General features: G+C 43.8%; 2 protein-coding genes across 3 annotated transcripts in view; one reads left to right on the top strand and one right to left on the bottom strand.

The window, feature by feature from the left end:
• The window catches only part of DYRK3 (dual specificity tyrosine phosphorylation regulated kinase 3), a 40,756-nt gene extending 25,366 nt beyond the window's left edge, over window positions 1-15,390 (bottom strand). Inside the window, exons 1-2 of one of the 2 annotated variants that reach the window (XM_075853704.1) lie at window positions 14,902-15,390; window positions 5,067-5,182 (exon numbers count right to left, since the gene is read on the bottom strand). In XM_075853704.1, the coding sequence (XP_075709819.1) occupies window positions 5,067-5,182; window positions 14,902-14,944 (159 nt within the window). In that variant the 5' untranslated portion in view covers window positions 14,945-15,390. Of the gene's footprint in view, window positions 1-1,791; window positions 1,868-5,066; window positions 5,183-14,901 lie in introns of those variants that run through there. The other variant, XM_075853705.1, reaches the window with a different exon arrangement.
• The window catches only part of EIF2D (eukaryotic translation initiation factor 2D), a 114,163-nt gene continuing 101,674 nt past the window's right edge, over window positions 15,228-27,716 (top strand). Inside the window, exons 1-2 of the mRNA XM_075853702.1 lie at window positions 15,228-15,573; window positions 15,774-15,886. The gene's annotated coding sequence lies outside the window, so the exon portion shown is untranslated. The remainder of the gene's footprint in view (window positions 15,574-15,773; window positions 15,887-27,716) is intronic.

Genomic DNA, 27,716 nt, shown 5'->3' on the forward strand with positions numbered 1-27,716 from the left:
TATCATCTCCCTGCCCCCATTATCATTGCCCTGCCCCCATTATCATCTCCCTGCCCCATTATCATCTCCCTGCCCCATTATCATCTCCCTGCCCCCATTATCATCTCCCTGCCCCCATTATCATCTCCCTGCCCCCATTATCATCTCCCTGCTCCCATTATCATCTCCCTGCCCCCATTATCATCTCCCTGCCCCCATTATCATCTCCCTGCCCCCATTATCATCTCCCTGCCCCCATTATCATCTCCCTGCCCCCATTATCATCTCCCTGCCCCATTATCATTGCCCTGCCCCCATTATCATTGCCCTGCCCCCATTATCATTGCCCTGCCCCCATTATCATTGCCCTGCCCCCATTATCATCTCCCTGCCCCATTATCATCTCCCTGCCCCATTATCATCTCCCTGCCCCATTATCATCTCCCTGCCCCCATTATCATTGCCCTGCCCCCATTATCATCTCCCTGCCCCATTATCATCTCCCTGCCCCCATTATCCTCTAACTCTACCCCCTCCCCATAGAAAGCAAAACTCTTCCCCACGTCTGTATTAGTTTACACTGCAGCATAGGATTGTTTCACTATCAGCTCCACGATGGCTCTTTTCTCCTGTCCTGTGTAAACAGAGGGAGAAGACAGGTTTATTGCCACATGTTACACAGGACGGGAGATAAGAGCCGTAGAGCTGATACAATCCTATGCTGCAGTGTTAACATAATACAGAGGGGGGTAAGATATTTACTTTCTATGGGGGCAGGAGGAGATTTTTTCAGGAGGCTCCGGGCAGCAGCAGCCGGACACAGACATAACTTAGTACTCACTGAAGGCGACGACTGCTGCTGCTGCTGGACGTATCCTCCGAGGCTGAGCTCATAACTCCCGCTGCTGTGATGTCTCCTCCCCGCACGCTGTCACGCTGTTGTGGAGGAGCGGGCACATCTCACTCTCCAGCGGGCCCTTACGATTTTATTCTGATGTAATGAACGTGCCCCTGCTTCGTGATGGGACCTGTTCCTTTCACCGAAATGAAATCGTAAGAGTCACACTGCCGTGAGTATATTAATTCCAGCGGCAGAGTGCGGGCCCCTTTTTTAAAAATTTATGCCCGGGCCCCTCACTGCAGTACCCCCAGTCCCCCCCTGATGGCGGCCCTGCCTGCCGGTGATATAAATCATACATTCGCGGACGCACAGCTAAGTATCGAAATACATGAAATAACGGTATCAAACAGTTTGGGGATGCACAGTATCGAAGTTTCGACGCATCGTGCATCCCTAGTCACATGGGATAAAACGTCATCCTAGGAGGCCAGCCTGGAGAATGAAACAAAGACAGAGTTGCCTATTTTTGAGGTGAAATCGCTGCAAACCCGCCACAAAAAAAAAGCAACACCTACTATTTGTTGCGGGTTTTACCTCCCCATTGAATTCAAATGGGGAAAACCCACAACAAATAAGCAGCGTTAACGCAAATACAATTGACATGCTGCGGAATAAAATGCCGCACCGGAGGTCAATTTCTAAGCGATTTTTTCCGCTCAGCATCTACAAAGCGTGTGGATGAGATTTGTTTTATCTCATCCACTTTGCTGCTACTGTATTTGCTGCGGATTTTCCGCAAGGAATTCAGTTGCGGAAAATCCACCGTATTTATGCAACGTGTGAACTGACCTTCTAGAACACCGATCAGATCTCCTGACAGATCACTATCACAGGATTTCGGCATTACAAATGGAACACCGGCAGGTTCAGATTGACATGGCTTGTTGCCCCCACCCCCAGGTATTTCTCACCAGAGAGCTCTACTTTCTGAGATCAGGTGTTGCGCAGATGTCTCATGCACAGCAGATCTGCAGCCGGAGAATGTTGTTACACAAGCAGCAACTCATTCGCAAATCTAAATATTCAGTAGAATTGTAAGGCAGGTTCTCAATACAATATGACATCACTGCTCTCAAATAGCAGGGTAGTGAAATGACTGCAAGGCAAAATACACAAAATGTTGCCTTGGCACAAGCGCTGAGTAGAGGTTTTATGGACAATGTGGCTTCTGGCACAAACTAAACTGCTAGGACACAATCGCTCCATGGAAACGTATATATACACATTGTGGTGTCAGTTACTGCTCCAGATCTGTTCTACTACTAATGAACTGTGAAATGGTTAATATTGCTGCATACTTAATCATGAGCCACTGGGAAAAAGAAAAATTCTCAAGGCATCAGTGAAAATAAACCAATGAAAAGATTCCACCTAAATACTGCATGCTTCAATGTCTGTACAGTCCCTATCTCTAATACAGGGCCTGACAAACCCCAGGACTCCTGTAGCCAAGTTGCCCAATGAGAATGCGTGCTACCGCTCTGCGTAGACACGCTGGTAAGGAGGGACAGGGGAACCCCGCACTAGTGACCAGTAAGAGTCCCGCCGACTGGGCCAACATTTACCAAATACCCTGTGGATAAGTGATTAATATTATTAGTTGAGCTGAACGATGCATCGAAACTTCGATACGGTTTCGATACTCTGCATCCCCAAACAGTTCGATACCGTTATTTTGTCCGCACAGCTCAGTATAGTAACACATGAATGTATGAGAGCGGGGCAGCGGCTGTGTAATGCAGTCATTGCCCCGCTCCCGAGTCCTGACATGTGCGCGGGGTCAGGATGATGTGATGCGGCCAGCGCTGCACTAATGAGCGGCAGCACTGAAGACAGAACATGGCGGGCGCACTGCAAAACACCCCCCTGTTCAGTCCTCAGTGCCTGCGCCACCGCTTATTATAGTGCAGCGCCAGCCGCATCTCCTCATGCTGACCGCGCACGCACTTGTTGTCAGGAGCGGGGTATTACACAGCCGCAGCCCCGCTGGCAGAGATCAGAGAAACCTCTCAATGTCCGCCGCTATTCCCCTGAATGCTGCAATCAAAACTGACTGCATCGTTCAAGAGGAAGTGAGATGGGGGGGGGGGGGTGCCCCTTGGATCGCGTCACAGAAATTCCCTGTGACGCGATTGAGAGGCATACCATATATGGGCAGACAGCCCAGGGTCCATTGAAGGAACTGGCATATAGATATATACCAGTACATTAAAGTTTAAAAATAAAAGTAAAAACAAAGTAATGTTAAATTTAAAAAAAATACACATACACCTTTTTTACAATAAACATTAAAATAAGTCTCAATACATAAAATATACATACATTCAGTATTGGCACGGCCGTAATAACCTGCACAACATTTTTTTTGCATTATTTATGATGTGTACGCTGTAAAAAAATAAAAATAAACGGCTTCTATCACTTATTGTGGGGCACGAGGTATGATGAATTTAACCTCCATGTGCCTCACATTAATAGTAATTAACCCCATCATGTACCTCACACATTAACCCATGATGACTGAGAAACATGATGGGGTTAATTACTATTAATGCGAGGCACGCGCCTCACATCAGAAAATGGAAGAACTTTTTTTTAAATTACGGTTGGCAAAGTATCGAAATCGCAATACTACACGAAGTATCGGTATCAAAGTCCAAATTCAGGTATCGTGACATCCCTAGTTGTTAGTGTGGATACCCCTTTGGGTCCAGCAGCATGTTGAGCCCATATTGTATGTATGTATATATATATATATATATATATATATATATATATAATTACACATGCATACATACACGCACCCGAACACTCCCATTCCTCTCTCAGAAGAGCCTGTTTATATTGGAAACAAGCTCAGCCGATGGGACGATGACCAGATTTCTTAATTTTTTTATAAACTAATTTAAACCAGACGTTCTTTCTTAGTTATGTAACTAAAACAAAAAGGCAAACAATGAAATAAGAGAGAATCTATAGTAAAAGGGAAAAAGAAAACATGTAAAGAATAACATGGTGGTGCAAGATTATCTCGTATGTAAGTGTCACTATGAAATCTGCTATGATAATCCATACTTCTGTATTGTATAGATTAGCATCCCAGTCTATTATACAGCACTTTTAATAGTGCTATTTTGCCCTCCCTGTTGCCCTCATTGCCGCACTTTCAGATTTGGTTCCCTAAAAAAATGCCATATCGGAATGGTGTGTGCAGAAGAGGACTGATTGTCCTTCAGGATTTGCCCTGGTAGATGTTGCCAGGGCCAGATTCACACTTGGGACCTTTAAAGGGTCTATTCACATCCAGCAGATTTGCTGCAGAAATTTGTGCGACTGTCCTATTCATCTGAATGGAACTTGCAGAAATCCATGCACCTGCTACAGAAAACCACATTCAGATGAATGGAAGTGATTTTCAGTCACAGAAATTTCTGCAACAAATCTGCCACGTGTGAATTCACCTTAAGGCTGGGTTCCCACATACCGTAAACGCTTTCTGTAAAAAAAAAAATTCCCATAAGGTTAACTTTTTTTCAACCTTATGGAACCTATATATGAAAACCAATCAAAGGCTTGTCATTAAGAAATTATCTACACAGAGATTTAATGGGCCTTGTGTATAAAACCTAGTGCAGAGTTATCCATTTCAACCAATCAGGTCACGACTTTAAATGTTCCAACTTGCCTTACAAAAATGAGAGCTGTCATTTGATTGGCTGCACTAGTTTTATTTATTCTTTTACACGTGAGTCACAATATTCTGGTATTATGTATGAATGATAACATATATACCTTCAAATAACTAAACATGGCAGAGCAACAGGCGCATGACAACGATTGGCTCCTCAATATCAACCTCACCAAAACCAGAGCATAGAAAACTAGTATTACATAAGTGCAATATGATAAAACCTGAACATTTTAGGGCGCGTGCAAGACAATATTCTGTTCAAAATCATATTACCTCAGCCTCATTGAAAAGAAAAAAAGTTAAAATAAAATTTATTTTGCATTTCATTTGCTTTGGGCCGTTAATTCCAGTCTCTACTGTAGGTCACTATGAAGTCAGATGCCAGCTTGAAACGTTAGATCCTTAACTGTGCCAAGCAAATAGAAGCGACAACATAAATTAATCAGGCGGCGATGAAAGGACAGCAAGGGTAAAGCAAAGTGACACGTTACTTACAGCAAGTCTTCCAATTGAAGGGAGGGTGGAGGGGCTCTCTTTTTCCCCTGCAGCATCCTGCGCTGCCGCTTGATCAAGCCTCATGTAGGAATCATACAATCCATCTCCGTATCTCACTGCAAAGAACAAATAGAGGTGGCATGAGGAGCGGCTTCTTTTCCATTCAGAATTAATCATTACTATCGGAAAAGTGATTGTAGAGATGATCACAATGTGTGACTAATAATAAAAGTATTGATCATTCACACAAAACGTTATTGTGTGGAAAGCATGAATGGTTGCCCTCTTATTTGCCCCTATAGTGCTGTATTGGTGCTACTACCAAATGTACATATGAAGTTGTTCCTAATGTACGACCTTTGTAATGGTCAGGGGCTCAGAAATCGAAATTGCTCGGTTGAAAAATGGCTATAAGCATTGCTTCAACGCATCTAATAGGACTTCGAAAAAAAAACATTATTTCAAATTCTTGATTAGAAACCTCCTACTATTTTGTGTCTAAAGCTCTTATGCAGACCTGTGTGTCTACATGGTTACAGACTACGCCTGTGTGGTCGGATACTGCAGTCATACTCCCTTGCATCTGTCCTTTACTTGCTAACCTTCCTAACGTCCACATTACCTTAAAGGGGTTTTCCCATCTTCATTTATGGCATATCATTTATTGCAGTGACAGAGCCTCTTTAAAGAGGCGTTGTAAAGAGAAGTGTATGACGCTGACCAATCAGCGTCATACACTTCTCTCCATTCGTGTCCATTTGTACTCTCACGAGATCACGCTGTGCGGTCACATACACCCAAATTAACTTTACTGAAGTGTCTTGAGAGTGACTAGACATTGCCTCCAGCCAGGACGTGATGTCTATTCACACTCCCGACACTTCGGTAAAGTTTGTGTGGGACTTCATCACAGCGTGAGCTCGCGAGATCACGCTGTGAATGACAGCTGCCACAATTTTCACATGTTTGACATAGCCAAATCAACATAATTCTTAAAATTAAAAAAAATTATACCCCATATTTTTTCTGATTGTAGACTCCTGGCACATTGTTAAATTCCACCCAGCACTTTACAGTCATGAACACCTTCTTGCAATTTTGCATCAAAGAATAACGTTGTGTAAAAAGGAATAAAAAGGTCATGTTAGTGGCAAAAAATCTGACGCGGAGACACACAAAACCCCCTAAAACTAAGAGTTCAGGATGTGCAGAGTTCATACATACCACTTATGTCTAACATGCACATATCTTTACATAAGCACCAGATATGAATAGACCAAAAATCTCTGCGATCCATATGCTGTAAACATCCAAGACACAGAGTCAACAAATGGTCTGCTTAGGCGCAGGGGGTGATTACATGAGAAACTGCTTATCTTCTTACCCCTGTAGTAGGAAAAAGACCTCCCTAAGGCAGTGTTCATTTCTGCGTTCCGGGCTCCAATGTTCTGCATTAGCAGAACGACGAGAACACTGGAAGTGCCGAATCCGTCGCGTGACTGAAACCACCAACAGTGCCCCATGGAACCCATTGACTTTAATAGGTTCTGTTGGGGTTTCCGCCATTTTGTCAGGCAAAAATGACGGAATCTGTGACGGAGGCCACCAATGGAGCCTCCATCGCAGATGTGAACAGGGCCTAAATGTGAGAGAGAACATATCCTCTCTCGTTAGTAATAGGGGTAATAACATGAAGAAAGGTTCCTGTATCCCCCTGGGGTCACTGGAGGCTGTACAGGAAGGAGGGGGGTGATCTTTCTAACTGCTGTCACTTGCAGCTTTCTCCCCCCCCCCCCGCCCTTAGGCCTTATTCACACGAACGTGTATTACGTCCGTGATTTTCACGCGCGTCGCACGGACCTACGTTAGTGAATGGGGCCGTTCAGACAGTCCGTGATTTTCACGCAGCGTATGTGCGCTGCGTAAAACTCACGACATGTCCTATACTTGGCCGTTTTCCGCGCATCGTGCACCCATTGAAGTCAATGGGTGCATGGAAATCGCGCAAGGCACACAGAAGCACTTCCGTGTGCCGCGCGTGATTCACGCTACAGTAGTAAAAGAAATGAAAAAAGTAAAAGCACCTCCTGCTTTTATGTAAGCAAAAACAGAGTGTCATCACGCTGCCATATGCGCAGAAATCACGCAGGCACGCACCAAATACTCATGCCACACGGAACTTTTGCGCGTGCAAAACGCAGTGTTTTTTAGGTGCGCAAAACGCAGTGTTTTTTAGGCGCGCAAAACGCGCACGTTCGTGTGAATCCGGCCTTACAGACACAAAACCAAGAGGTAAAACTTTTTCTCTTGCTCCCCAAATATCGCACCTAGAGCTGTGATCATTTGAGAGCCAAGATTCTGGGCTTTAATATGCCAGCAATATGTAAGTTCTAAGCATTTAAAGTCATGGCGTATTACATATGTCCTTGGCAGTATAAGGGTTAAAGTGGCTTTCCACCTTATGAGCCAATATGAAAAATATACATTAGGGAACGGAATAAAAAGAAATTCACTGATACAATGTTGTTGGAAATAAACCCTTCGGATGCTGGATATCCGGTTTATAAACTGCGTGGAATTTACATACATAGCAGGAATGCGGGGAGCATTTTTAACGATAACAATAAATCAAGGAATTATTATTTCATATAGAATTTATTTTGGCTACGAAAGGTGGAGCTTCCATTTAAGGAATGAAGAAATGTCCAAAGACAACAGGGCAAGGAATAACAACACCGAATGTAATCCAAAATCGACAATGAGTGCTATATAATAAAATAAACCAGCAATTATAGGCCCTGTGTTTCTGTGAGGTTCCAGAGGCCTAACCGTTTACATTTTAAGATCCACAACCACATGAAAAGTGACAAGACAATGATGTTTTTCCCTCATTGAATGTTCCTGCTAACGTGTGGAAGCACAAACTATTCCCACGTAAAGACCCTGGGGCAGCTACGTAATGCGATCCTGTTCTTAGAACATGTTTACTTGTCCTCCAACTCGGAGAACTTGAAGTTTTTTTGTATTATATTAAAAAAAATAAAAAATCTCATGTCTTAGACAACACAAAAGGAAGTCAGAAATAAAGCAGCCCTGACGTACAAATCCAGACGCATCCACGGTACTCACCGACTGTCAAGACAACCGAAACCCAGATCAGAGAACAGGGGGGAAATAACAGAGACTGAGCACAATTGTGATTCTACAAAAAGGAACCTGTTAAACTGGTCAAGAAACCGCTTTTATATCGCTCACCCATTAGTCTCACTTCATTACTATTGAGCAGATCTGACAACCCAGCGACACTTTCGGATGTTTCCATCTTCCCTGCCTAAAGCTGGCCATACATAGGTCATGTATGATTTTCTCAATTCCTTCTAGTACCTAGGATCAAGCATTTTGAAATCGGACAGGTTCAGACAACTTTTATTTAAAGGGAGTCTGTCCTCATTTTTGTCGCCCCCCCAAACTGCCGACACCGCCGCTAGTTAGGGAAAAGCACTGACAACATACCTATATTAGATCGCTTAGTTCTTGCATTAGTGTACGGCTGCTTTCACACGAACGCATTATTCATCGATATTCCACCAATTTTTTTCTGTCCCTAATACAGAGCTAGTGTTAATCAAAAAGGCTATTCACATGATGAAATACTAATGCAATATAGTCCGTAAGGGCTTGTCCACACGTAACGGAATTGCTGCAGAAAATTTCAGCAGCAATTCCGTTTAAAGTTGTAGACATTCCACTGCAGAAAAAAAAAAACGCAAAATTTCCTGCGTTTTTTTACTGCAGAAAATGGTGCGTATTTTGCTGTGTTTTTCTCAATGTTGGGAGATGGTGACTTCTCTGAAAAACGCAGCAATTCAGTCCACTTTTCGCAGCAGCAATGGACATGCTGGGTCCCGAAAAGTACGCACCGCAGGTCAATTTATGCTCTGATTTTTTACGCAACGTGTGGATGGGATTCGTTAAAGAGGCTCTGTCACCAGATTTTCAAACCCCTATCTTGTATTGCAGCAGATCGGCGCTGCAATGGAGATAAGAGTAACGTTTGTTTGGTTTTTTTTTAAACGAGCATTTTTGGCCAAGTTATGAGCATTTTTATATTTATGCAAATGAGCCTTTATGTACAACTGGGCGTGTTTAAAGTTAAGTATAACTGGGCGTGTATTGTGTGTGTACATCTGGGTGTGTTTACTTGTTTTACTAGCTGGGCGTTGTGACTAGGAGTGTATGATGCTGATGAATCAGCATCATCCACTTCTCTTCGTTACCACCCAGCTTCTGGCAGTGCAGACACACAGCGTGTCCTCGCGAGATCACGCTGTGACGTCACTCACTTCCTCCCTCGCTTCATCGCGTCGGATGAGCGAGGACACGCTGTGTGTCTGTGAACTGCCAGAAGCTGGGTGGTAACGAAGAGAAGTGGATGATGCTGATTCGTCAGCATCATACACTTCTATTCACAATGCCCAGCTAGTAAAACAAGTAAAAACGCCCAGATGTACACACACAATACACGCCCAGTTATACTTAAGAAAGGCTCATTTGCATAAATATAAAAATGGTCATAACTTGGCCAAAAATGCTAGTTTTAAAAAAAAAAAAAACGTTACTGTAATCTACATTGCAGCGCCGATCTGCTGCAATAGGAGATAGGGGTTTGAAAATCTGGCGACAGAGCCTCATTAAATCTCACCAACTTGCTGCTACTATACTCTGCTGAGTATTTTCCGTACGCAATTCCAGATGGAAAATACGCAGCAATTCCGTTACGTGTGGACAACCCCTAATACGTCCGAATAACGGACATTTACATGCTCACCTGAAAGAGGCCTAAAAAAAGTACTATTAGGCCGGATTCACGAGAGTGTTCGGTCCGTGATATACGGACCATATGCCGACAGTATTTCCCGGACTGAACACACTGCAGGGAGCCGGGCTCTTATCCTCATAGTTATCTATGACACTAGGAGTCCCTGCCCCGCTGCGGGAAAACGGTCCGGTACTGTAATCATGTTTTCAGTACGGGACAGTTTTCCACATCGAGGCAGGGACTCCAAGCGTCAGAATTAACTATGATGCTAGGAGCCCGGCTACCTGCACTGTGTTCGGTCCGGAAAATACTGTCGGCATATGGTCCGTATATCACGGACCGAACACGCTCGTGTGAATATGGCCTTACTGTCGCTGTATGTATGTACCCTGCAGCCTGAGCTCTAAACTGACGGCTTGTATGGAACAATGTATGATGTGAAGTTAGTAGAGCTGTCAGTCAACTGCAGAGGGGAGGGAATTAGAGGTGCTACAGCTCACGATGCTGGACACATGGAACCTCATTTGCATTTAGTGCGCGGGACAATAAAAATATATTTTTTTATTACACCGATGCAAAAACTAAGCTATCTAACAGAGGTATGCTGCCTCCGCTTTCTCCTAGACCTAACTAGTCGTGGCGGTGGTTTAAGGGGACAAAAATGATTAAAATAAAAAAAAAAAGACTCCCTTTAATGTGTATGGCCATCAACCCCCTAAATCCATCCTTTACAGGAGCCTACATACCTTCATAAGAAATACAGCAAAATGTCCACTTGCTGCTATATATCCTACGAAGGCCGGCTTTAACATGGCGTTGGGTCTCCCTATTCTCCTTTAGAAGCCTCCAGTAGATTTTGGAACTCTCATCCATTCAACATCAAAAGCATAAGTGAGGACAAGCGTGGACGTTTGGGGATTAAGCCTGGCTTTCGCAGGCCCATTCTAATCCATCCCAAAGGTGTTTGATCAGGTTCGGGTCAGGTCTTTCTGCAGGCAATTCTTTCACAGGATACTCTACAAACCATGTCTACGCACCTTGATCTGCAGAGGTATTGTTATGCTGAAGTTGTAACTAGAGTCCAGCCCAAATCAAGAAAAATCACCCCAAGGCAATAAATCCTCCTCCACAGGCCATTATGGTTGGCACTGTTCATTTGGACAGGAAGAACTCTCCTGGCATCCGTCAGACCAAAATTCAGACTATGGAACGGTTTCATCAGTCCAGAGAATGTTTCCACCAAGTCCCATAGTGACAACTGAACGCTTGACATTGCACATGGTGGTCTTGGGTTTGCGTGCGATCGCCGACCAAGGAAACCCAATTCATGAAGTTCACATTGATAATCTTTTGTGCGGATGGTGCTTTTCAAAGGCATTCTGGAAAGCAGTAGGGAGAACTGTAACAGAATATAGATTAGTTTGACTTTCTTCAGCAATGGCAGTCACGTTATGTTTGTTTTGTGACCTACCACTATGCTGCCGAGCGGTTGTTGTTTCTAGATGGTCTCAAATCAGCATAAGGAGCTTACAGAGGACAGGAGCAGCTCCGAAACATGATGAACTGACTTGTTGGATAGGTGGTATCCCATGGTGGGCTGGGCTCTTCTATTGTAAAAGGTTTCCTTATGGAGATAGCACGGCTGTAAGTTTGATTCTAGGCACGGATATAGCAGTACTGGTCAAACCCACCAATAAGACGTAGTGTCCACGTATGTTTGGTCGAGTAGCTAGCAGATATCTTTCTATACCAGATTAAGTGTATAGTTAACAAAACGTATTTAAAAATCGACAGTCACGTGATGTTTTCCATAATGTCCAATACCGAGAGTTCTCAAACAACTACACGTCAAACATTTGATTTAGCAATAAAATGCACAACGCAATAGTCGACTACGGTATTCATCCCGTCAAAACGACGGAACCCTTGCACAACGGAGACAAACAAACCATTGGCGCTGGATCCGTCACCATTGAAATCAATGGTGATGGAAACAGAAACCAATGGTTTAAGTTTGTGTCAGTCAAGGCTCCGTTCCGACGGAACATCGGAACGGAGACCTAGCGCAGATGTGAATGAAGCCTTAGGGAGTCATAGTTGCTCCTCCATCAATAGGGTCAAAATGTTTTACAACAACCACAACAGAATGATCTGCAAATCAAACTTCCAGCATAGACAACGATTAGTAAAGCTTTGTTCACATTATTCCACTTGGCACGAACTAAAGCGGGTTATCATTGCATATATTACTTTTGATGTGTCTACATCAGGACAAAAAAAAGTATATTAAAATGACAGTTTAAGGCTCTCCCATACAACATTTTTTTGGCTGACCCTCCCCCCCATCGCATTATAATGCTGAATTAAAACATTGCGCATTTGTTGCAGATTTTTGAACCAAAGCCAGAAGTAGCTTCAAAAGGAATGGGAAATATAAAAGGCATAATTTATCCTTCGCCTTCATCCACTTCTGGCGTTGGCTCAAAAATCTGCAATAAATACACAATGTGTGAATCCAGCCTAAGTGACAATATACCAGAGGAGATCAGCACCGACAGCCTAGACCAGGGATGGACTTTATTCTGGAAACTCTAGGAGTGGGATGCAGCGGTCTAGCCCATCTGACCTTAGTGGTCTAACAAGAACGACGATCAAAAAGTCAGGCAGCAGCGGCACATTTCCAGGCTACCGGTCTCCTCGGACTCACCCAGCCCTCATTATACTGTAGCAGCATCATGTGGCCACTATTTACAGCTAAATCGCCTTCGAGGGGCACAGATATCCTTTTGTGAGCATGTGACCAAGCCCGCCATAATCCAGGAAATGAACAGGTTTACTGACAAGATTCTTATAGTTATGACAGACCGTTCTCAGATGACATTGCTGAACTCATTATTAAAGATTGCAACAGAAGAACCAGCTATATACGACCTTCCCACAAATCTTATACGCATTCGCAAAATAAATCTACATACGGAAGTATGAAGAGTCTACAATCCATAATCTAATCCAGCAATTCACGTGACACAACATTCCTGTCAGCAGCGTCATATTTACCGAAACAAAACCAGTGACACACAGAAAAAAATAAACCGGCATGGCCACCAAGCTTTTCTAGAGTCCTGAAAATCACTTTTACAGCGACACAGGAACGGGTTATGTTTATTGGTTTACATGCCTTTCAGTAGTTTGGGAAAGCTGCATAACAACCCATGTGGAAGCTTTAACGGCGGCCATATTGGTTGTTACCGAGACTTCCCAAAAACAAATATATACTTGACAGAAGAGGATAAAGTAAAGATTCCTTTTTACTGACTATTGATAAGATGTCAGCACAATGCAATGGAGAAGAGATGAAATGCTCATTCTTTGTCACATTGTTTTCTCATGCAGGCCATATAGTCGTACGACAAGAGCCAATGGGAAACGCACACTGATGTATTTGTTCAAGTGCCTATACGCTATACAAAAGAGTGGCAGTCTATTGTCACCATTATGACAGCACGTCCTCTATGTATGAAAGGAATGAACACCTAGAATACTTCTACCCATGGAGGAACGTGTACCCCTCTGAAAGGCGCCTGGCACTCCTATACACATAACCAGTCACGCAGTCAATGCCACTTGGAAACAGGACTTGAACGACTAGGTGACGGAAACAGAATAGCTAAGGGAAGAGGATAAAGGAGGATTATTTTAAGTCGTTGTTGACCTAGGACTATAAAAAGGGTAAATGGCAACAAGCGGGCAAAATTCACTGAAAGTACAGTACATTTGGATGCCAAATAAATTGATGAAGGAGCACAATGTCAATGTCACAACCTCACTGGCACGTTTGAAAGTTTCCATCTAATGCAATATAACCCAGTAGCCTAGACCAACATTCACTGGGCCAGTATTCTACAAGGACCTGCCGCTATCCGACCCTTATATTTTGGGTTGCCACTGGGACCCTTTTGATGCCGCTTGACTTTCACAAAACTGACAATGTGAAAGCTGCACACCAATAGATGAGCTTCTCTAACCGGCGCAGCACCGGATTTAACAATATAAGGAAACACCAAACCGGCACGCAAGAAATCCCAAAGTTTCTCTGTGTGCCAGGACCTGCGATGACAGTCCTGGGAAAAGAACGTTATTCACCTGTTAACGTCACTTTAAAAGTGCCCCAAAAATCCTTATCACTTTAATACATTATTATATCAAGGTCTAACGAATATAGACTTATTTTTAACCCCATCCTGCAGCCATATAAGGTATAAAGGGAATATTATACACGTTATTACACATAAAATGGATAATGCTGAACATTGGCTGTTATGGACATAACAGGATTATCCTAATCCGCCATGAAACAAAGGATTAACAGTATTACTGTGTTCCATGCATCAAGCGACTCCATTCGGCTGGTGTTATTAAGACATTATATAGATAGGACAAGCCCAAGTGTTATCACGGAGCACCATAAAGCGAAATATACGGTGTTACATAAAGATAAGACGATAGCCACCCTATAAGATGACGGACATAGAAAACATGCCGTACCCAGGTTATAAGGAGAGGGACGGAAATAATAACGACATGCATGCAATGGAGGACATCATGGCAAGACACGCTACTGTCATAGGACTGTCGAACACAATGCTGGGGAATTATACAGCCATTGGGGGAAGGATTTATCATACAATGCAATCTTGGAAATGATGATCGCTGGATCTATGGTACCAAGACGTTTCCATACGATTAACAACATATAATGGTCACCGGTTGTGAAGGGTGACGCACAGTGTGAACATACCGGTGGTGGATCTCCAGATCCAGCATGTGGAATTATTACAGCTTGACACATGGTTAATGTGGAATAATTGTGAACAGATCTATAAAATACTGGATCGATCAGAGTTTTTTGTACTTCGTTTTGATGGGCTGATGAGTGGAAGCGCTGGTTTACATTAGACTCTATACAATAGAGAAGACACAGGCTCTGCAGAGTGCACATAACCCACCGCACTGTACCTGCTGTGATGGGGCCCTCGGGCTTCCTTGTCAGGATCATCATGGCTGCCAACTGGAGGAGAGAGCTGAGGGCTCGGTGCAATCCATCCCCGGGCGCGGCTCGGTCTCATATGCGGGACACAGGACAGCCCCGCTCGGCCAGCTCTGTATCCGTACACAAGGAGACTAGCGATCGATTCACAGCCCTAGACTGAGGCCGGGTTGGGCGGTTCTAACGAGAGGGGCGGGGCCATATCTCTAATAAACTTACTGTAAAGCTATATCTCCTATTGGAGTGTAGTATGAAGGGGCGGGGCGAGCGTGGTACAGAGTTTCGCGAGCGGTAGTAGTGGAAGGGAAGTTACAGGAAGGAGTGACGTCCGTGCAGGAGCGGATGTGGGGGGGCTCCGGCATAGAGGAAGCTTTGCTGCTGCAAAACATGTTCACGGGGCCGGCTGAAACCCCTATGGAAAGGCCAGAAGAAAGTAGTAGGAAGAGTCACGTGATTATCCTCCGCCCACTGGCAATACTGCCGAGCTCCGCGGTTTAGTTGCTAGGCAGACTGACGCGTTTGGACAAAGTTGGAGTGAGGAGCATAATGGGATAGGGAAGTGGTAGTCCGACAACATTGCAGGGTCTGTTTACGTGCTGTCCTGGAAGCTATCGGCGGCTCCTTGCCCGGGAACTTGCAGGGTCAGTTTTCATACTGTAATAAATAGACGAGGGAAATGAGAGACGTCGTGAACATCCCAAAGCCCAGTGGTAAAAGTTCGCACTAATGGAAGGGGCTGCACTTCTGCCCACCTTTGCAATGTATTTAAAAAAAAAAAAAAAGTACAACTTGTATTGCATATATTTACTTAAAAATATCCTACTGTTTTTTTTGTCTACAGCTACTGTGGGAATCTATGTGTCTCCATAGTTACTGACTACACAAATGAACTGAGCAGTCTGAACCTGCAGTTGTATTCCCTTCCATCTGTTCCCTACTGCTAAGTTATATTTGGTAAGTTAGCGATATCGGCTAATATATGATTGCTGCAACCCAAAACCCCTTGGGGAAAGCGGAGGTGTGAAACCGCCTCTAGAGACCATGCTGACAAATAATATGGCACAGACTACTCTATAAAGCAGGTGGGCATTAGTTAAGGCTCCAATAAGTCAGGAAATAAAAAATATGCAGTTGTGCAGCCCGAGGGGAACATTTCTTCTGTTTCAAGAGGTGATTTATCAAGGCCCTAAAATTAGGGAACCAGGAAGGGGAGAGCCCAAACATATCTGCTGGAAGCGAGGGCGCCCGTATTATACCAGGACAACACTTCCCAGCAAAATTCCCTAAACTGCAAAGGTGCGGAGTGTGGACCAAAAGGGGGATAAGAAAGGACGCCATATATCAGTGCGACACCGGCCTGTTCAGAAAGGATCAGCGTAACACACATCTATGGATCATTTTATTGTTTTTTTACCCCATTATTATACCACCTGACTATGCCCCTGATGTACTCTGCCCAGCTTACATGTGCCCCAACATTATAAATGGAAACACCAGTAATACTCAAACAAAACTACTACCAAGCAAAATCCACGCTCCAAAAGCCAAATGGCGCTCCCTCCGCTCTGAACCCTACAGCGTGCCCAAACAACAGTTTCCTTCCACATATATGGCATCACCAAACCTGGGAGAACCCTTTTATCAATTTTTGGGGTGTGTGTCTCCAGTGGCATAAGCTGGGCACAACATATTTGCCACTGAAATGGCATATCTAGGGAAAAATATAAATTTTTAATTTGCACCATCCGCAGCGCATTCATTTATGGAAAGGACCTGTGGGGTGAAAATGCTCACTACACCCCTTTATAAATGCTTTGAGGGGTTTAGTTTTCAAAATGGGGTCACTTTTTATTATTTCACATCTGGGCCTCTGCAATTGTGAACCAATACTTTGTAAATCGCCAAATTAGGCCTCAATTTTACATGTTACACTTTCACTCCTGAGCCTGGTCGAATGTCTAGGCAAAAAATTAGGGTCACATGTAGGGTGTTTCTAAAACCGGGAAACACTGCATAATAATTAGAGAGCGGTCTTGTTATGGTGGCACAAGCTGGGCACCACATATTGGCATATCTATGGAAAAATCCCATGCATTGAGGGGTGTAGTTTCCAAAATGTGGTCACTTCTGCGTGGTTTTGACTGTTTTGGTCCCACAGGCGCCCAGAAACCAATCCAGCAAAATCTGCACTCCAAATGGCGCTCCTTCCCTTCTGAGCCCTGCCATGTGCCCAAACAGCAGTTTATGACCACATATGGGATATTGCTGTACTCGGGAGAAATAGCTTTACAAATGTTGTGTTCTTTTTTTCCTTTAGTTGTTGAGAAAATTTAAAGTTTTGCGCTAAAGCTACATCTTATTGAAGAAAAAGGATTGTTTTTATTTTCACTGCCCAATTCTAATAAATTCTATGAAACACCTGTGGGGTCAAAATGTAGTTTCCTAAATGGAGTCTCTTTTTGGGTGTTTTCATTGTTTTGTCCCCTCAGGGGCTCTGCAAATGTGACATGGCCTCCGCAAACCATTCCTGCTAAATGTGATCTCTAAAAGCCAAATAGCGCTCTTTCCCTTCTAAGCCCTGCCGTGTGTCCAAACAGCCGTTTATTACCACATGTGGGGTATTGTTTTACTCGGGAGAAATTGCTTCACAAATTTTGTGGTTTTTTTTCTCCTTTAGTCCTTGTGGAAATTAGAAAAAATTAGCTAAACCTACATTTTCTTTGAAAAAATGTAGATTTTTATTTTCAGGGCCTACTTCCAATAATTTCTGCAAAAAACCTGTGCGGTCAAAACGCTCACTATACCTCTAGATAATTTCCACAATGGGTGTAGTTTCCAAAATGGGGTCACTTGTGGGGGGTTTCCACTGTTTTATTCCCTTAGGGGCTTTGTAAATGCGACATGGCCTCCGCAAACCATTCCTGCTGAATTTGAACTCTAAAAGCCAAATAGCGCTCCATCCCTTCTAAGCCCTGCCGTGTGTCCAAACAGCCGTTTATAACCACATGTGTGGTATTGTTTTACTCGGGAGAAACTCCTTTACAAATTTTCCAGTGCTTTTTCTCCTTTAGTCTTTGTGGAAATGGGAAAAAAATAGCTAAACCTACATTTTCTTTGAAAAAATTTAAATTTAAATTTTCACGGCCCAATTCCAATAATTTCTGCAAAAAACCTGTGGGGTAAAATTTCTCACTATACCACTAGATAATTTCCTCAATGGGTGTAGTTTCCAAAATGGGGTCACTTGTGGGGGTTTTCCGCTGTTTTGTCCCCTCAGGGACTTTGTAAATGTGACATGGCCTCCGCAAACCATTCCTGCTAAATTTGAGCTCCAAAAGCCAAATAGTGCTCTTTCCCTTCTCAGCCTCGCCGTGTGTCCAAACAGCCGTTTATGACCACATGTGGGGTATTGTTTTACATATTTTGCAGTGCTTTTTCTCCTTTAGTCCTTGTGGAAATGAGAAAAAAAATCGCTAAACCTACATTTTCTTTGAAAAAATGGACATATTCATTTTTACGGCCTAATTCCAATAATTTTTGTTAAAAAACCTGTGCGGTCAAAATGCTCACTACACCCCTAGATCATTTCCTTGAGGTGTGTAGTTTCCCAAATGGGGTCACTTTTGGGGGATTTCCACTGTTTAGGCACCGCAAGAGCCCTTCAAACCTGACATGGTGCCTAAAATATATTCTAATAAAAAGAAGGCCCCAAAATCCACTAGGTACTCCTTTACTTCTGAGGCCGGTGCTTCAGTCCATTACCACACTAGGGCCACATGTGGGATGTTTCTAAAAACTGAAGAACCTGGGCAATAAATATTGAGTTGCATATTTCTGGTAAAACTTTCTGTATTACAAAAAAATTAATTAAAAATGAATTTCTGCAAAAAAAAACTAAATTTGTAAATTTCCCCTCTACTTTGCTTTAATTCCTGTGAAACGTCTAAAGGGTTAAGAAACTTTCTAAATGCTGTTTTCAATACTTTGAGGGTTTTTTAAAATGGGGTGACTTATTGGGGGTTTCTAATATATAAGGCCCCCAATGCCACTTCACAACTGAACTGGCCCCTGCAAAAATAGCCTTTTGAAATTTTCTTGAAAATGTGAGAAATTGCTGCTAAAGTTCTAAGCCTTGTAACGTCCTAGAAAAATAAAAGGATGTTCAAAAAACTATGTCAATCTAAAGTAGACATATGGGGGATGTTAATTAGAAACAATTTTGTGTGGTATAACTGCCTGTCTTACAAGCAGATATATTTAAATTGAGAAAAATACAAATTTTTACAATTTTTCGATAAAATTTGGTGTTTTTCACAATTAAATACTGAACATATCGACCAAATTTTGCCAGTAACATAAAGTCCAGTGTCACGAGAAAACAGTCTCACAATCGCTTGGATAGGTGAAAGCATTCCGACGTTATTACCACATAAAGTGAAACATGTCAGATTTGAAAAATGAGGCTCTGTCAGGAAGGTCAAAAGTGGCTAAAGAGGGAAGGGGTTAATTCAGACATCCATGGCCAGTTGCTTACTACTGACCACTGAGATCCACAACAATGGTAATGGGGGCAGTTTATCCCTTGTTATTGGCAGAGAGTTCACAGCACAGTCATGGTTAGGGTATGTTCACACGGCTTATTTTCGGCCATAAACGGCCGAAAAATCGTGAGCAGAACGCCTCCAAACATCTGCCCATTGATTTCAATGGAAAAACGGCGTTCTGTTCCGACGGGCCGTATTTTTACGCGGCCGTTTTGAAAAACGGGCGCGTAAAAAAACGGCCGCAAAAAGGAAGTGCATGTCACCTCTTGGAACGTTTTTGGAGCCGTGTTTCATTGACTATAGAAAAATAGCTCCAAAAACGGCCGTAAAAAACGCAGTGAAAATCGCGAGTGGCTTAAAAAACAGCTTAAAATTAAGAGCTGTTTTCCCTTGAAAACAGCTTCGTATTTTCAGACATTTTTGAGTTTGTGTGTGCACATACCCTAATAGTGTATGGGAGAGACAAAACAACTGAGTAAGCACGTCTCCCTTTTCCCTATAAAAGAATGTGATCATGCAAGCGCAGCCAACTCTGCCAGAAAAATGGGATCGGAATATTCCCAGCACCCAGACCCTCTCTGACACAAAACCGTATGGCATCAATTGTGTGAGGCAAGGAGATGTCGGAGATATGCCACAAATGTGTGACCCCCAGATTTTGACCAGTTCTGCTATATTCACTTGAATAGGACGGAGCTGCTATACACAGATATAGCGCACGTGTCTGTATCTTGGAAAGATCTGAAGGATGTGTGGTACTCCATAGAGCACCGCTACCCCTTCGTTCTCATTATCAGGGGTCCCAGTGGTCAGACATGACTAATCGCATGTTGATGGCATATCATATGGGTGCTTGTTCATATCCTAAGTGCTTGTTCACTCCATCTTGACTGAAAATACTGGGAAAAACATATATAACAAGACAAACACAGAGATTCTGTAGATTTCTTTGGATTCCTGGATTGCCGATAAAGAGAGCTAGTGTCATACATTTCAATATTTTATTATCCTTGCTCTCTATTCCTAAAGGCTACATTCACACGAGCGTATCAGATTCACGCGCGTGAAAAATGCACGTAAATTTGGTCCGTGTGTGTTGTGTTATGCATCAGTGTGCTTTGCGAGTGGCAAGCGTTATTTGCGCACTCGCAAAGCACATCTTTTTTTTATTATTATTTTCAATTGATGCGCAAATCACGCACCGCACACGGATGTGCATGAAAACGCACCAATATAGGACATGCAGTCAGTTTCACGCAGCGGACTCTCGCTGCGTGAAAAATCACGCGTGTGTGAACGGCGCCATTGAAATCGATGGGTCCGCGTGCTGCGCGTGATTTCCATGCGCAGCACGCGGACGTTATTCATGTTCGTGTGGATGGGCCCTAATTAGAACACCTGAATTGTCACGTTTTTACGGTAAACATGGATTTTGCTTTGTAACTGGAATTTACTTCTATCACACTGAACATTCCTCTGTAACAGGATTCATCAGGACTGCCAAACACTCCATGGCCAAGTTCCTTCTGTACAAATTGTTCTAGTCTGCTTCTTCCAAGACGGTTTTACTGCAGCTTCTGACGCTTACACTTACTGGTTTCTGCACTTCATTTTCATCGCTTCTCACAGGCTTTTCTTTAAACATTCTACATTTGATACTACAGATATATTTATACGCCACGTCTTCATGAACACGACTGTATTTTTCATCCGTAATTACGAACCCATTCATTTCTATGTGCTACAGACACCTTTCCGTATTTTTACAGATCGTTGTTCGTTCCGTAAAATATAGAACATCTCCTATTCTTGTCCGTAATTATGGCACGGACTCCCCATAGAAGTCTATGGGCACTTCCATAATTACGGACGGCTACGGATGTGTAGCCGTCTGTAATTACGGAAGCGTTGCTAAGCGACTCCAGGTTTGCAGATGTTGCATATCATTTGTGCTTTTCTTCTTTTTGTGGATCCGTAAATACGGATGCACTACGGACCGTATATGCATATGATTTACGGATGACTATAAATGACTACAGATCCGATGAAATCTACGGTCGTGTGCATGGGGCCTTAGAGAATAAATCTTGTATGGACAGATCGTTCATTCACAAGTAAATAGTCATGTAATACATACTTCTGCAGTCATTTTGTTACCTGAAGGCGCTAAAATGTCATTTCTAACAACATTTTTATAGAGCTAATTTTTTCTTGGAAGTCACCAACTGATCCTAAGTCTTTATATAGTTCAAGGAACATTCCAGGAAAAAAAAAACTTCATACACTGTGTTATGCCAAGTGCAGGGCCTGAAGGGGCAGTGCACAAGCTTCAAAATAACAAAGATAGAAGTCATTCACCGCACCTTCAGGTCATAAAACAATGTATAAGTTTTTTCCCCCGTAATGTTCCCTTAGCTATATAAAAACTTAGGATTAGTTGGTGACTTCCAAGTATAAATAAATTTATCCTAGAATGTTCCTTTAACCCCTTAATGACCAGCCTATTTCAAACCTTAATGACCAAGCTATTTTTTGCGTTTCTCTAGCTATAACTTTTTATTTTTGCGTCGACATAGCTGTATAAGGTCTTGTTTTTTACGGCACAAGTTGTATTTTTTTAATAGCACCATTTATTAATTTATTGATTAACTTTTAGTAACTTTTTTTGGGGGGTAATGGAAAATAAAACTAATTTCGCCACTCTTTTTTGCGTCTTAGATTTACGCCGTTTACTGTGTGGTATAAATAACATAATAACTTTATTCAGTGGGTCATTACGATTGTGGCAATACCAAATTTATATAGATTTTGTATGTTTTACCACTTTTACACAGTAAAAACATTATTTTTTCAAAATTATTTGTTTTTGAGTAGCCATAATTGTTTTATTTTTACGCCAATGCAGCTGTATTACAGCTTGGTTTTTGCGGGACGACTTGTAGTTTTTATTGGTACCATTTTGGAGTACATGCGACTGTTTGATCACTTTTTATCAAATTTTTTTGAAGGCAGGATGAATAGAAAACAGCAACTCTGCCATTGTTTTTTATTTTATTTTTTATGGCGTTCATCGTTTATAGGTGGGGTCGTTACGGATGCGGCGATACCAAATATGTGTAATGTTTAAATATTTTTTTTTCCATATTAAAGTATAAGGGAAAAAGTGGGTTTTTCATTTCTTTTATTTGTGATTTTTATTTATTTCTTAATAACTTTATTTTTAGTCCCACTAGGGGACTTCACTATGCGATCTTCTGATCGCTTTTATAATACACTACAATACTTCTGTATTGCAGCGTATTATTGCCTGTCAGGCATGACTTAGCAGGCATCCACTACAGGCAGACCTAGGGGCCTTTGTTAGGCCTCCGGCTGCCATAGAACCATTGGCTGTAAAGGATCTGCCAGGCACAGCTTCGGGGTTAACGCCCATAGATAATCAGTCTGCACCTGCTTCTATGTCTGTGAGACTGACTCCATCTTCCACCACTCAGGGTGGCAGGCTTAGGAGTGGGAGAACCTATCACAGCCTGGCTAGATGGAGCTAGCTCCCGCCCTCTGTCTATTTATACCTGCCTTTCCTGTTCCTCATTTGCTTGTGATTCTTCTCGTTTGGTTTCCTGACCCTGCTGCAGCTTCTTGTACTATTGTCCTTGCTTCATATTGACCCCGGCTTGCTGACTACTCTCCTGCTCTGCGTTTGGTACCTCGTACACTCCTGGTTTGACTCGGCTTGTTCACTACTCTCTTGCTCTGCGTTTGGCACCTCGCACTCTCCAGGTTTGACTCAGCTTGTTCACTTCTCTTGTTGCTCACGGTCTTGCTGTGGGCAACTGCCCCTTTCTCCCCCTAGCTCTGTGTACCCTTGTATGTTTGTCTGTCGTGCACTTATTGAGCGTAGGGACCGTCGCCCAGTTGTACCCCGTCGCCTAGGGCGGGTCGTTGCAAGTAGGCAGGGACTGAGTGGCGGGTAGATTAGGCCTCACTTGTCTGTCTCCCCACCCCTGTCATTACAGTTTCATTCAAAGACCAAGTCCATACCTTAGGGCAGGGGTCTCAAGCACGCGGGCCGCATGCGGCCCCTGGGGCTGTCATCTGCGGCCCGCGGGACACAGAGCCGCTAGTATCGGCTCTGCTCTGAGACTCTGGAATTCCCTGACATCGCTGTCCACATATGAACAGCGATGTCTGGGGCTTCCCCAGAGCCGGAGTTCCGAGCAGAGCGCTGGTGTCGGCTCTGCTCCGGGACTCTGTCGAATTCCCTGACATCGCTGTCCACATATGAACAGCGGTGTCTGGGGCTTCCCCAGAGCCGGAGTCCCGGGCAGAGCGCTAGTACAGGCCCTGCTCCTGGATTCTGTAGAATTCCCTGACATCGCTGCCCATATGTGGACAGTGTGTCAGGCTCTTCCCCAGAGCGGAGCAGAGCGCTGGTGTCGGCTCTGCTCCTGGACTCTGTGGAATTCCCTGACATCGCTGTCCACATATGAACAGCGATGTCTGGGGCTTCCCCGGAGTCCCGTGCAGAGCTGGTGTCGGCTCTGCTCCGGGACGCTGCGGAATTCCCTGACATCGCTGCCCATATGTGGACAGTGTGTCAGGGTCTTCCCCAGAGCGGAGTCCCGGGCAGAGCGCTAGTATCGGCTCTGCTCCGGGACTCTGTGGAATTCCCTGACATCACTGCCCATATATGGACAGTGTGTCAGGGTCTTCCCCAGAGCGGAGTCCCGGGCAGAGCGCTATTATCGGCTCTGCTCCGGGACTCTGGGGAAGCCTCTGACATCGCTGTCCATATATCGACAATGATGTCAGGGGCTTCCCCAGAGCAGGAGTCCCAGTGATGTCAGGAGCACAGCTGGAGTCCCAGGAAGAGCCTACTATCGCTCTGCCTGGGACTCCAGCTCTGGGGTTGCGCCAGACATCTCTGTCCATATATGGACAGTGATGTCAGGAGCAGAGCTGGAATCCCATGCAGAGTGCAAGAAGCGGCTCTGCTCCGGGACTCCAGCTCTGGGCAAGCCCCTGACATCACTGTGGTAGCATCTGCAGAGGGCACTGTGGCAGCATCTACAGAGGGCACTGTGGCAGAATGTACAGAGGGCACTGCGGCAGCATCTACAGAGGGCACTGTGGCAGAATGTACAGAGGGCACTGTGGCAGCCTCTACAGAGGGCACTGTGGCAGCCTCTACAGAGGGCACTGTGGCAGCCTCTACAGAGGGCACTGTGGCAGCCTCTACAGAGGGCACTGTGGCAATATCTACAAGTGGGTGTGTGGCAGTATCTGAAGAGGACACTGGCATTATCTAGGGGTGTGTTGCATTATCTACAGAGTGCACTGTGGCCTTATCTACAGAGGGCACTGTGGCCTTATCTACAGAGGGTACTGTGGCCTTATCTAGGGGTGTGTGGCATTATCTACAGAGGGCACTGCGGCAGCATCCACAGAGGGCACTGCGGCAGCATCCACCGAGTGCACTGCGGAACTATCTAAAAAGGGGCTGCCCAATCTTGACATGTGTGCTAACTGAGCCGCCGGACTACATTTAGCGACACTTAAACTGGAAAGCTGGATTGTTGAAATAAGCACGTGGAGAAATATCTAAAATTTTAAACCTAGCGCTTTTATCATAGTAATGTAGTGTTATAGTAGTTCAAATAACTAATTGATTAACAATAATTTTGTATTGTATCAAATTTAAAAATTAATGCGGCCCGTCAACTTCCCATTTTTTCTATATGCGGCCCACTTACCCGGCCGAGTTTGAGACCCCTGCCTTAGGGGGTAGGTTCTCCATATTGATGTTGAGGGAAATTGGGGCGTGGTCAGATAGGGTTATCAAACCCACTCGAGGGACAGTCGCTATGGGCAGATTTCTATTGCCAAAAATCTATTCTATGATGGGTCCCATGGACATGTGAGTAAAAAGTGTAGTCTTTGGTTGTGGGAAGTGAAGTCGCAATATGTCTATCAAGTTTAGGTGTTGGAGGCAGCTCTTAATTATTTTAAGGGAGCAATGTACAGTAGTTGGTCTGGTAGTGGACGAATCAAGCAAGGGATCTAGTGAAACATTAAAGTCTCCACCTACCAACAAACGTCCCTCTACAAAATCTTTGAATAAATTGAACGTTCTAAGCAACCACTGAGATTGTCCCTGGTTTGGAGCGTATAAATTAGCAAATGAGATAGGTGAGCCAGCAAGAGTTCCCTTAATGAAAAGGAATCTGCCGTCCGGGTCAGATTGAGATGTCGAGTGGATGTGGGGTATGTTTTTCTTGAAGGCTATGCTAACCCTCCCCCCCTGGAGGAGGAGGAAAGGTGAGTGCTATGAAACCATGTATTGTAATAATAATGCGAGAGAGTGGGTAGTGGTTTAAAATGGGTTTCCTGTAAAAGAATGACATCAGCCCTCTCTTTTTTCAGGAGCGCTAGGATTTTACTCCTTTTCCTGGGATCATTCAGGCCTCTAGTGTTGAGGGAGGTTACACAAATATCGGAACTAGACATAGATAAGTATAAGGAATGAAGAAAGCAGGGTAGGACCATCAGGTGACCTAATGGTAGAGAGGAGAGAGGGAAACAAATGGAAGACAGCAAGCAGAGATATCACATTAGTATTTGAAGGCATCAGTTTCTCAGCGGGTACAAAAAACATCTCAATAAATGTAAAACATTGGATTAAAACTAGTGTAACTGTAAAAGGGGTGGGGTAATAGCGGGGTTCACCGGCTATTACCACCCACTATTACTACCTCCTTTATAATCAGGGTCAATAGGGTTACGCCTAATTCCCCTACCTTTTCCATATACTAACGTTGATCTAATTGCTTTTGCTGCTACTCAAGGGAATAAGACCGTATAGTAAATAAAGATATTTATTAACATACAATAATCACTCTCATATACACTACCGTTCAAAAGTTTAGGGTCACTTAGAAATTTCCTTATTTTTGAAAGAAAAGCACAGTTTTTTTCAATGAAGACAACATTAAATTAATCAGAAATACACTCTATACATTGTTAATGTGCTAAATGACTATTCTAGCTGCAAACGTCTGGTTTTATTGCAATATCTACATAGGTGTATAGAGGCCCATTTCCAGCAACCATCACTCCAGTGTTCTAATGGTACATTGTGTTTGCTAACTGTGTTAGAAGGCTAATGGATGATTAGAAAACACTTGAAAACCCTTGTGCAATTATGTTAGCACCGCTGTAAACAGTTTTGCTGTTTAGAGGAGCTATAAAACTGACCTTCCTTTGAGCTAGTTGAGAATCTGGAGCATTACATTTGTGGGTTCGATTAAACTCTCCAAATGGCTAGAAAAAGAGAGCTTTCATGTGAAACTCGACAGTCTATTCTTGTTCTTAGAAATGAAGGCTATTCCATGCGAGAAATTGCCAAGAAACTGAAGATTTCCTATAACGGTGTGTACTACTCCCTTCAGAGGACAGCACACACAGGCTCTAATCAGAGTAGAAAGGGTGGGAGGCCCCGCTGCACAACTGAGCAACAAGACAAGTACATTAGAGTCTCTAGTTTGAGAAATAGACACCTCACAGGTCCTCAACTGGCAGCTTCATTAAATAGTACCCGCAAAACGCCAGTGTCAACGCCTACAGTGAAGAGGCGACTCCGGGATGCTGGCCTTCAGGGCAGAGTGGTAAAGAAAAAGCCATGTCTGAGACTGGCTAATAAAAGGAAAAGATTAATATGGGCAAAAACACACAGACATTGGACAGAGGAAGATTGGAAAAAAGTGTTATGGACAGACGAATCGAAGTTTGATGTAATGATGGGGGTAGGGAAACGGACAAGTGAGCCCTAATCTACCCGCCACTCTGTCCCTGCCTACTTGCAACGACCCGCCCTAGGCGACGGGGTACAACTGGGCGGCGGTCCCTACGCTCAGTAAGTGCACGAGACAAAACAGACAAGGGAACACAAGCAAAGGGAAAGGGGCAGTTGCCCACGGCAACACCGTGAGCAACAAGAGTGGTGAACGAGCCGAGTCAAACCAGGAGTGCACGAGGTACCAAACGCAGAGCAGGAGAGTAGTCAGTAAGCCAGGGTCAGTATGGAGCAGGATCAAATAATTAGAAGCTGTAGCTGGGCCAGGAAACCACACGAGAAGAATCACAAGCAAAGGAGGAACAGGAAAGACCGGTATAAATAGACAGAAGGCGAGAGCTAGCTCCGTCTGGCCAGGCTGCGATAGGTTCTCCCACTCCTAAGCCTG

This window comes from Rhinoderma darwinii, chromosome 2, assembly GCF_050947455.1.
Source record: "Rhinoderma darwinii isolate aRhiDar2 chromosome 2, aRhiDar2.hap1, whole genome shotgun sequence".
Taxonomy (NCBI): domain Eukaryota; kingdom Metazoa; phylum Chordata; class Amphibia; order Anura; family Rhinodermatidae; genus Rhinoderma; species Rhinoderma darwinii.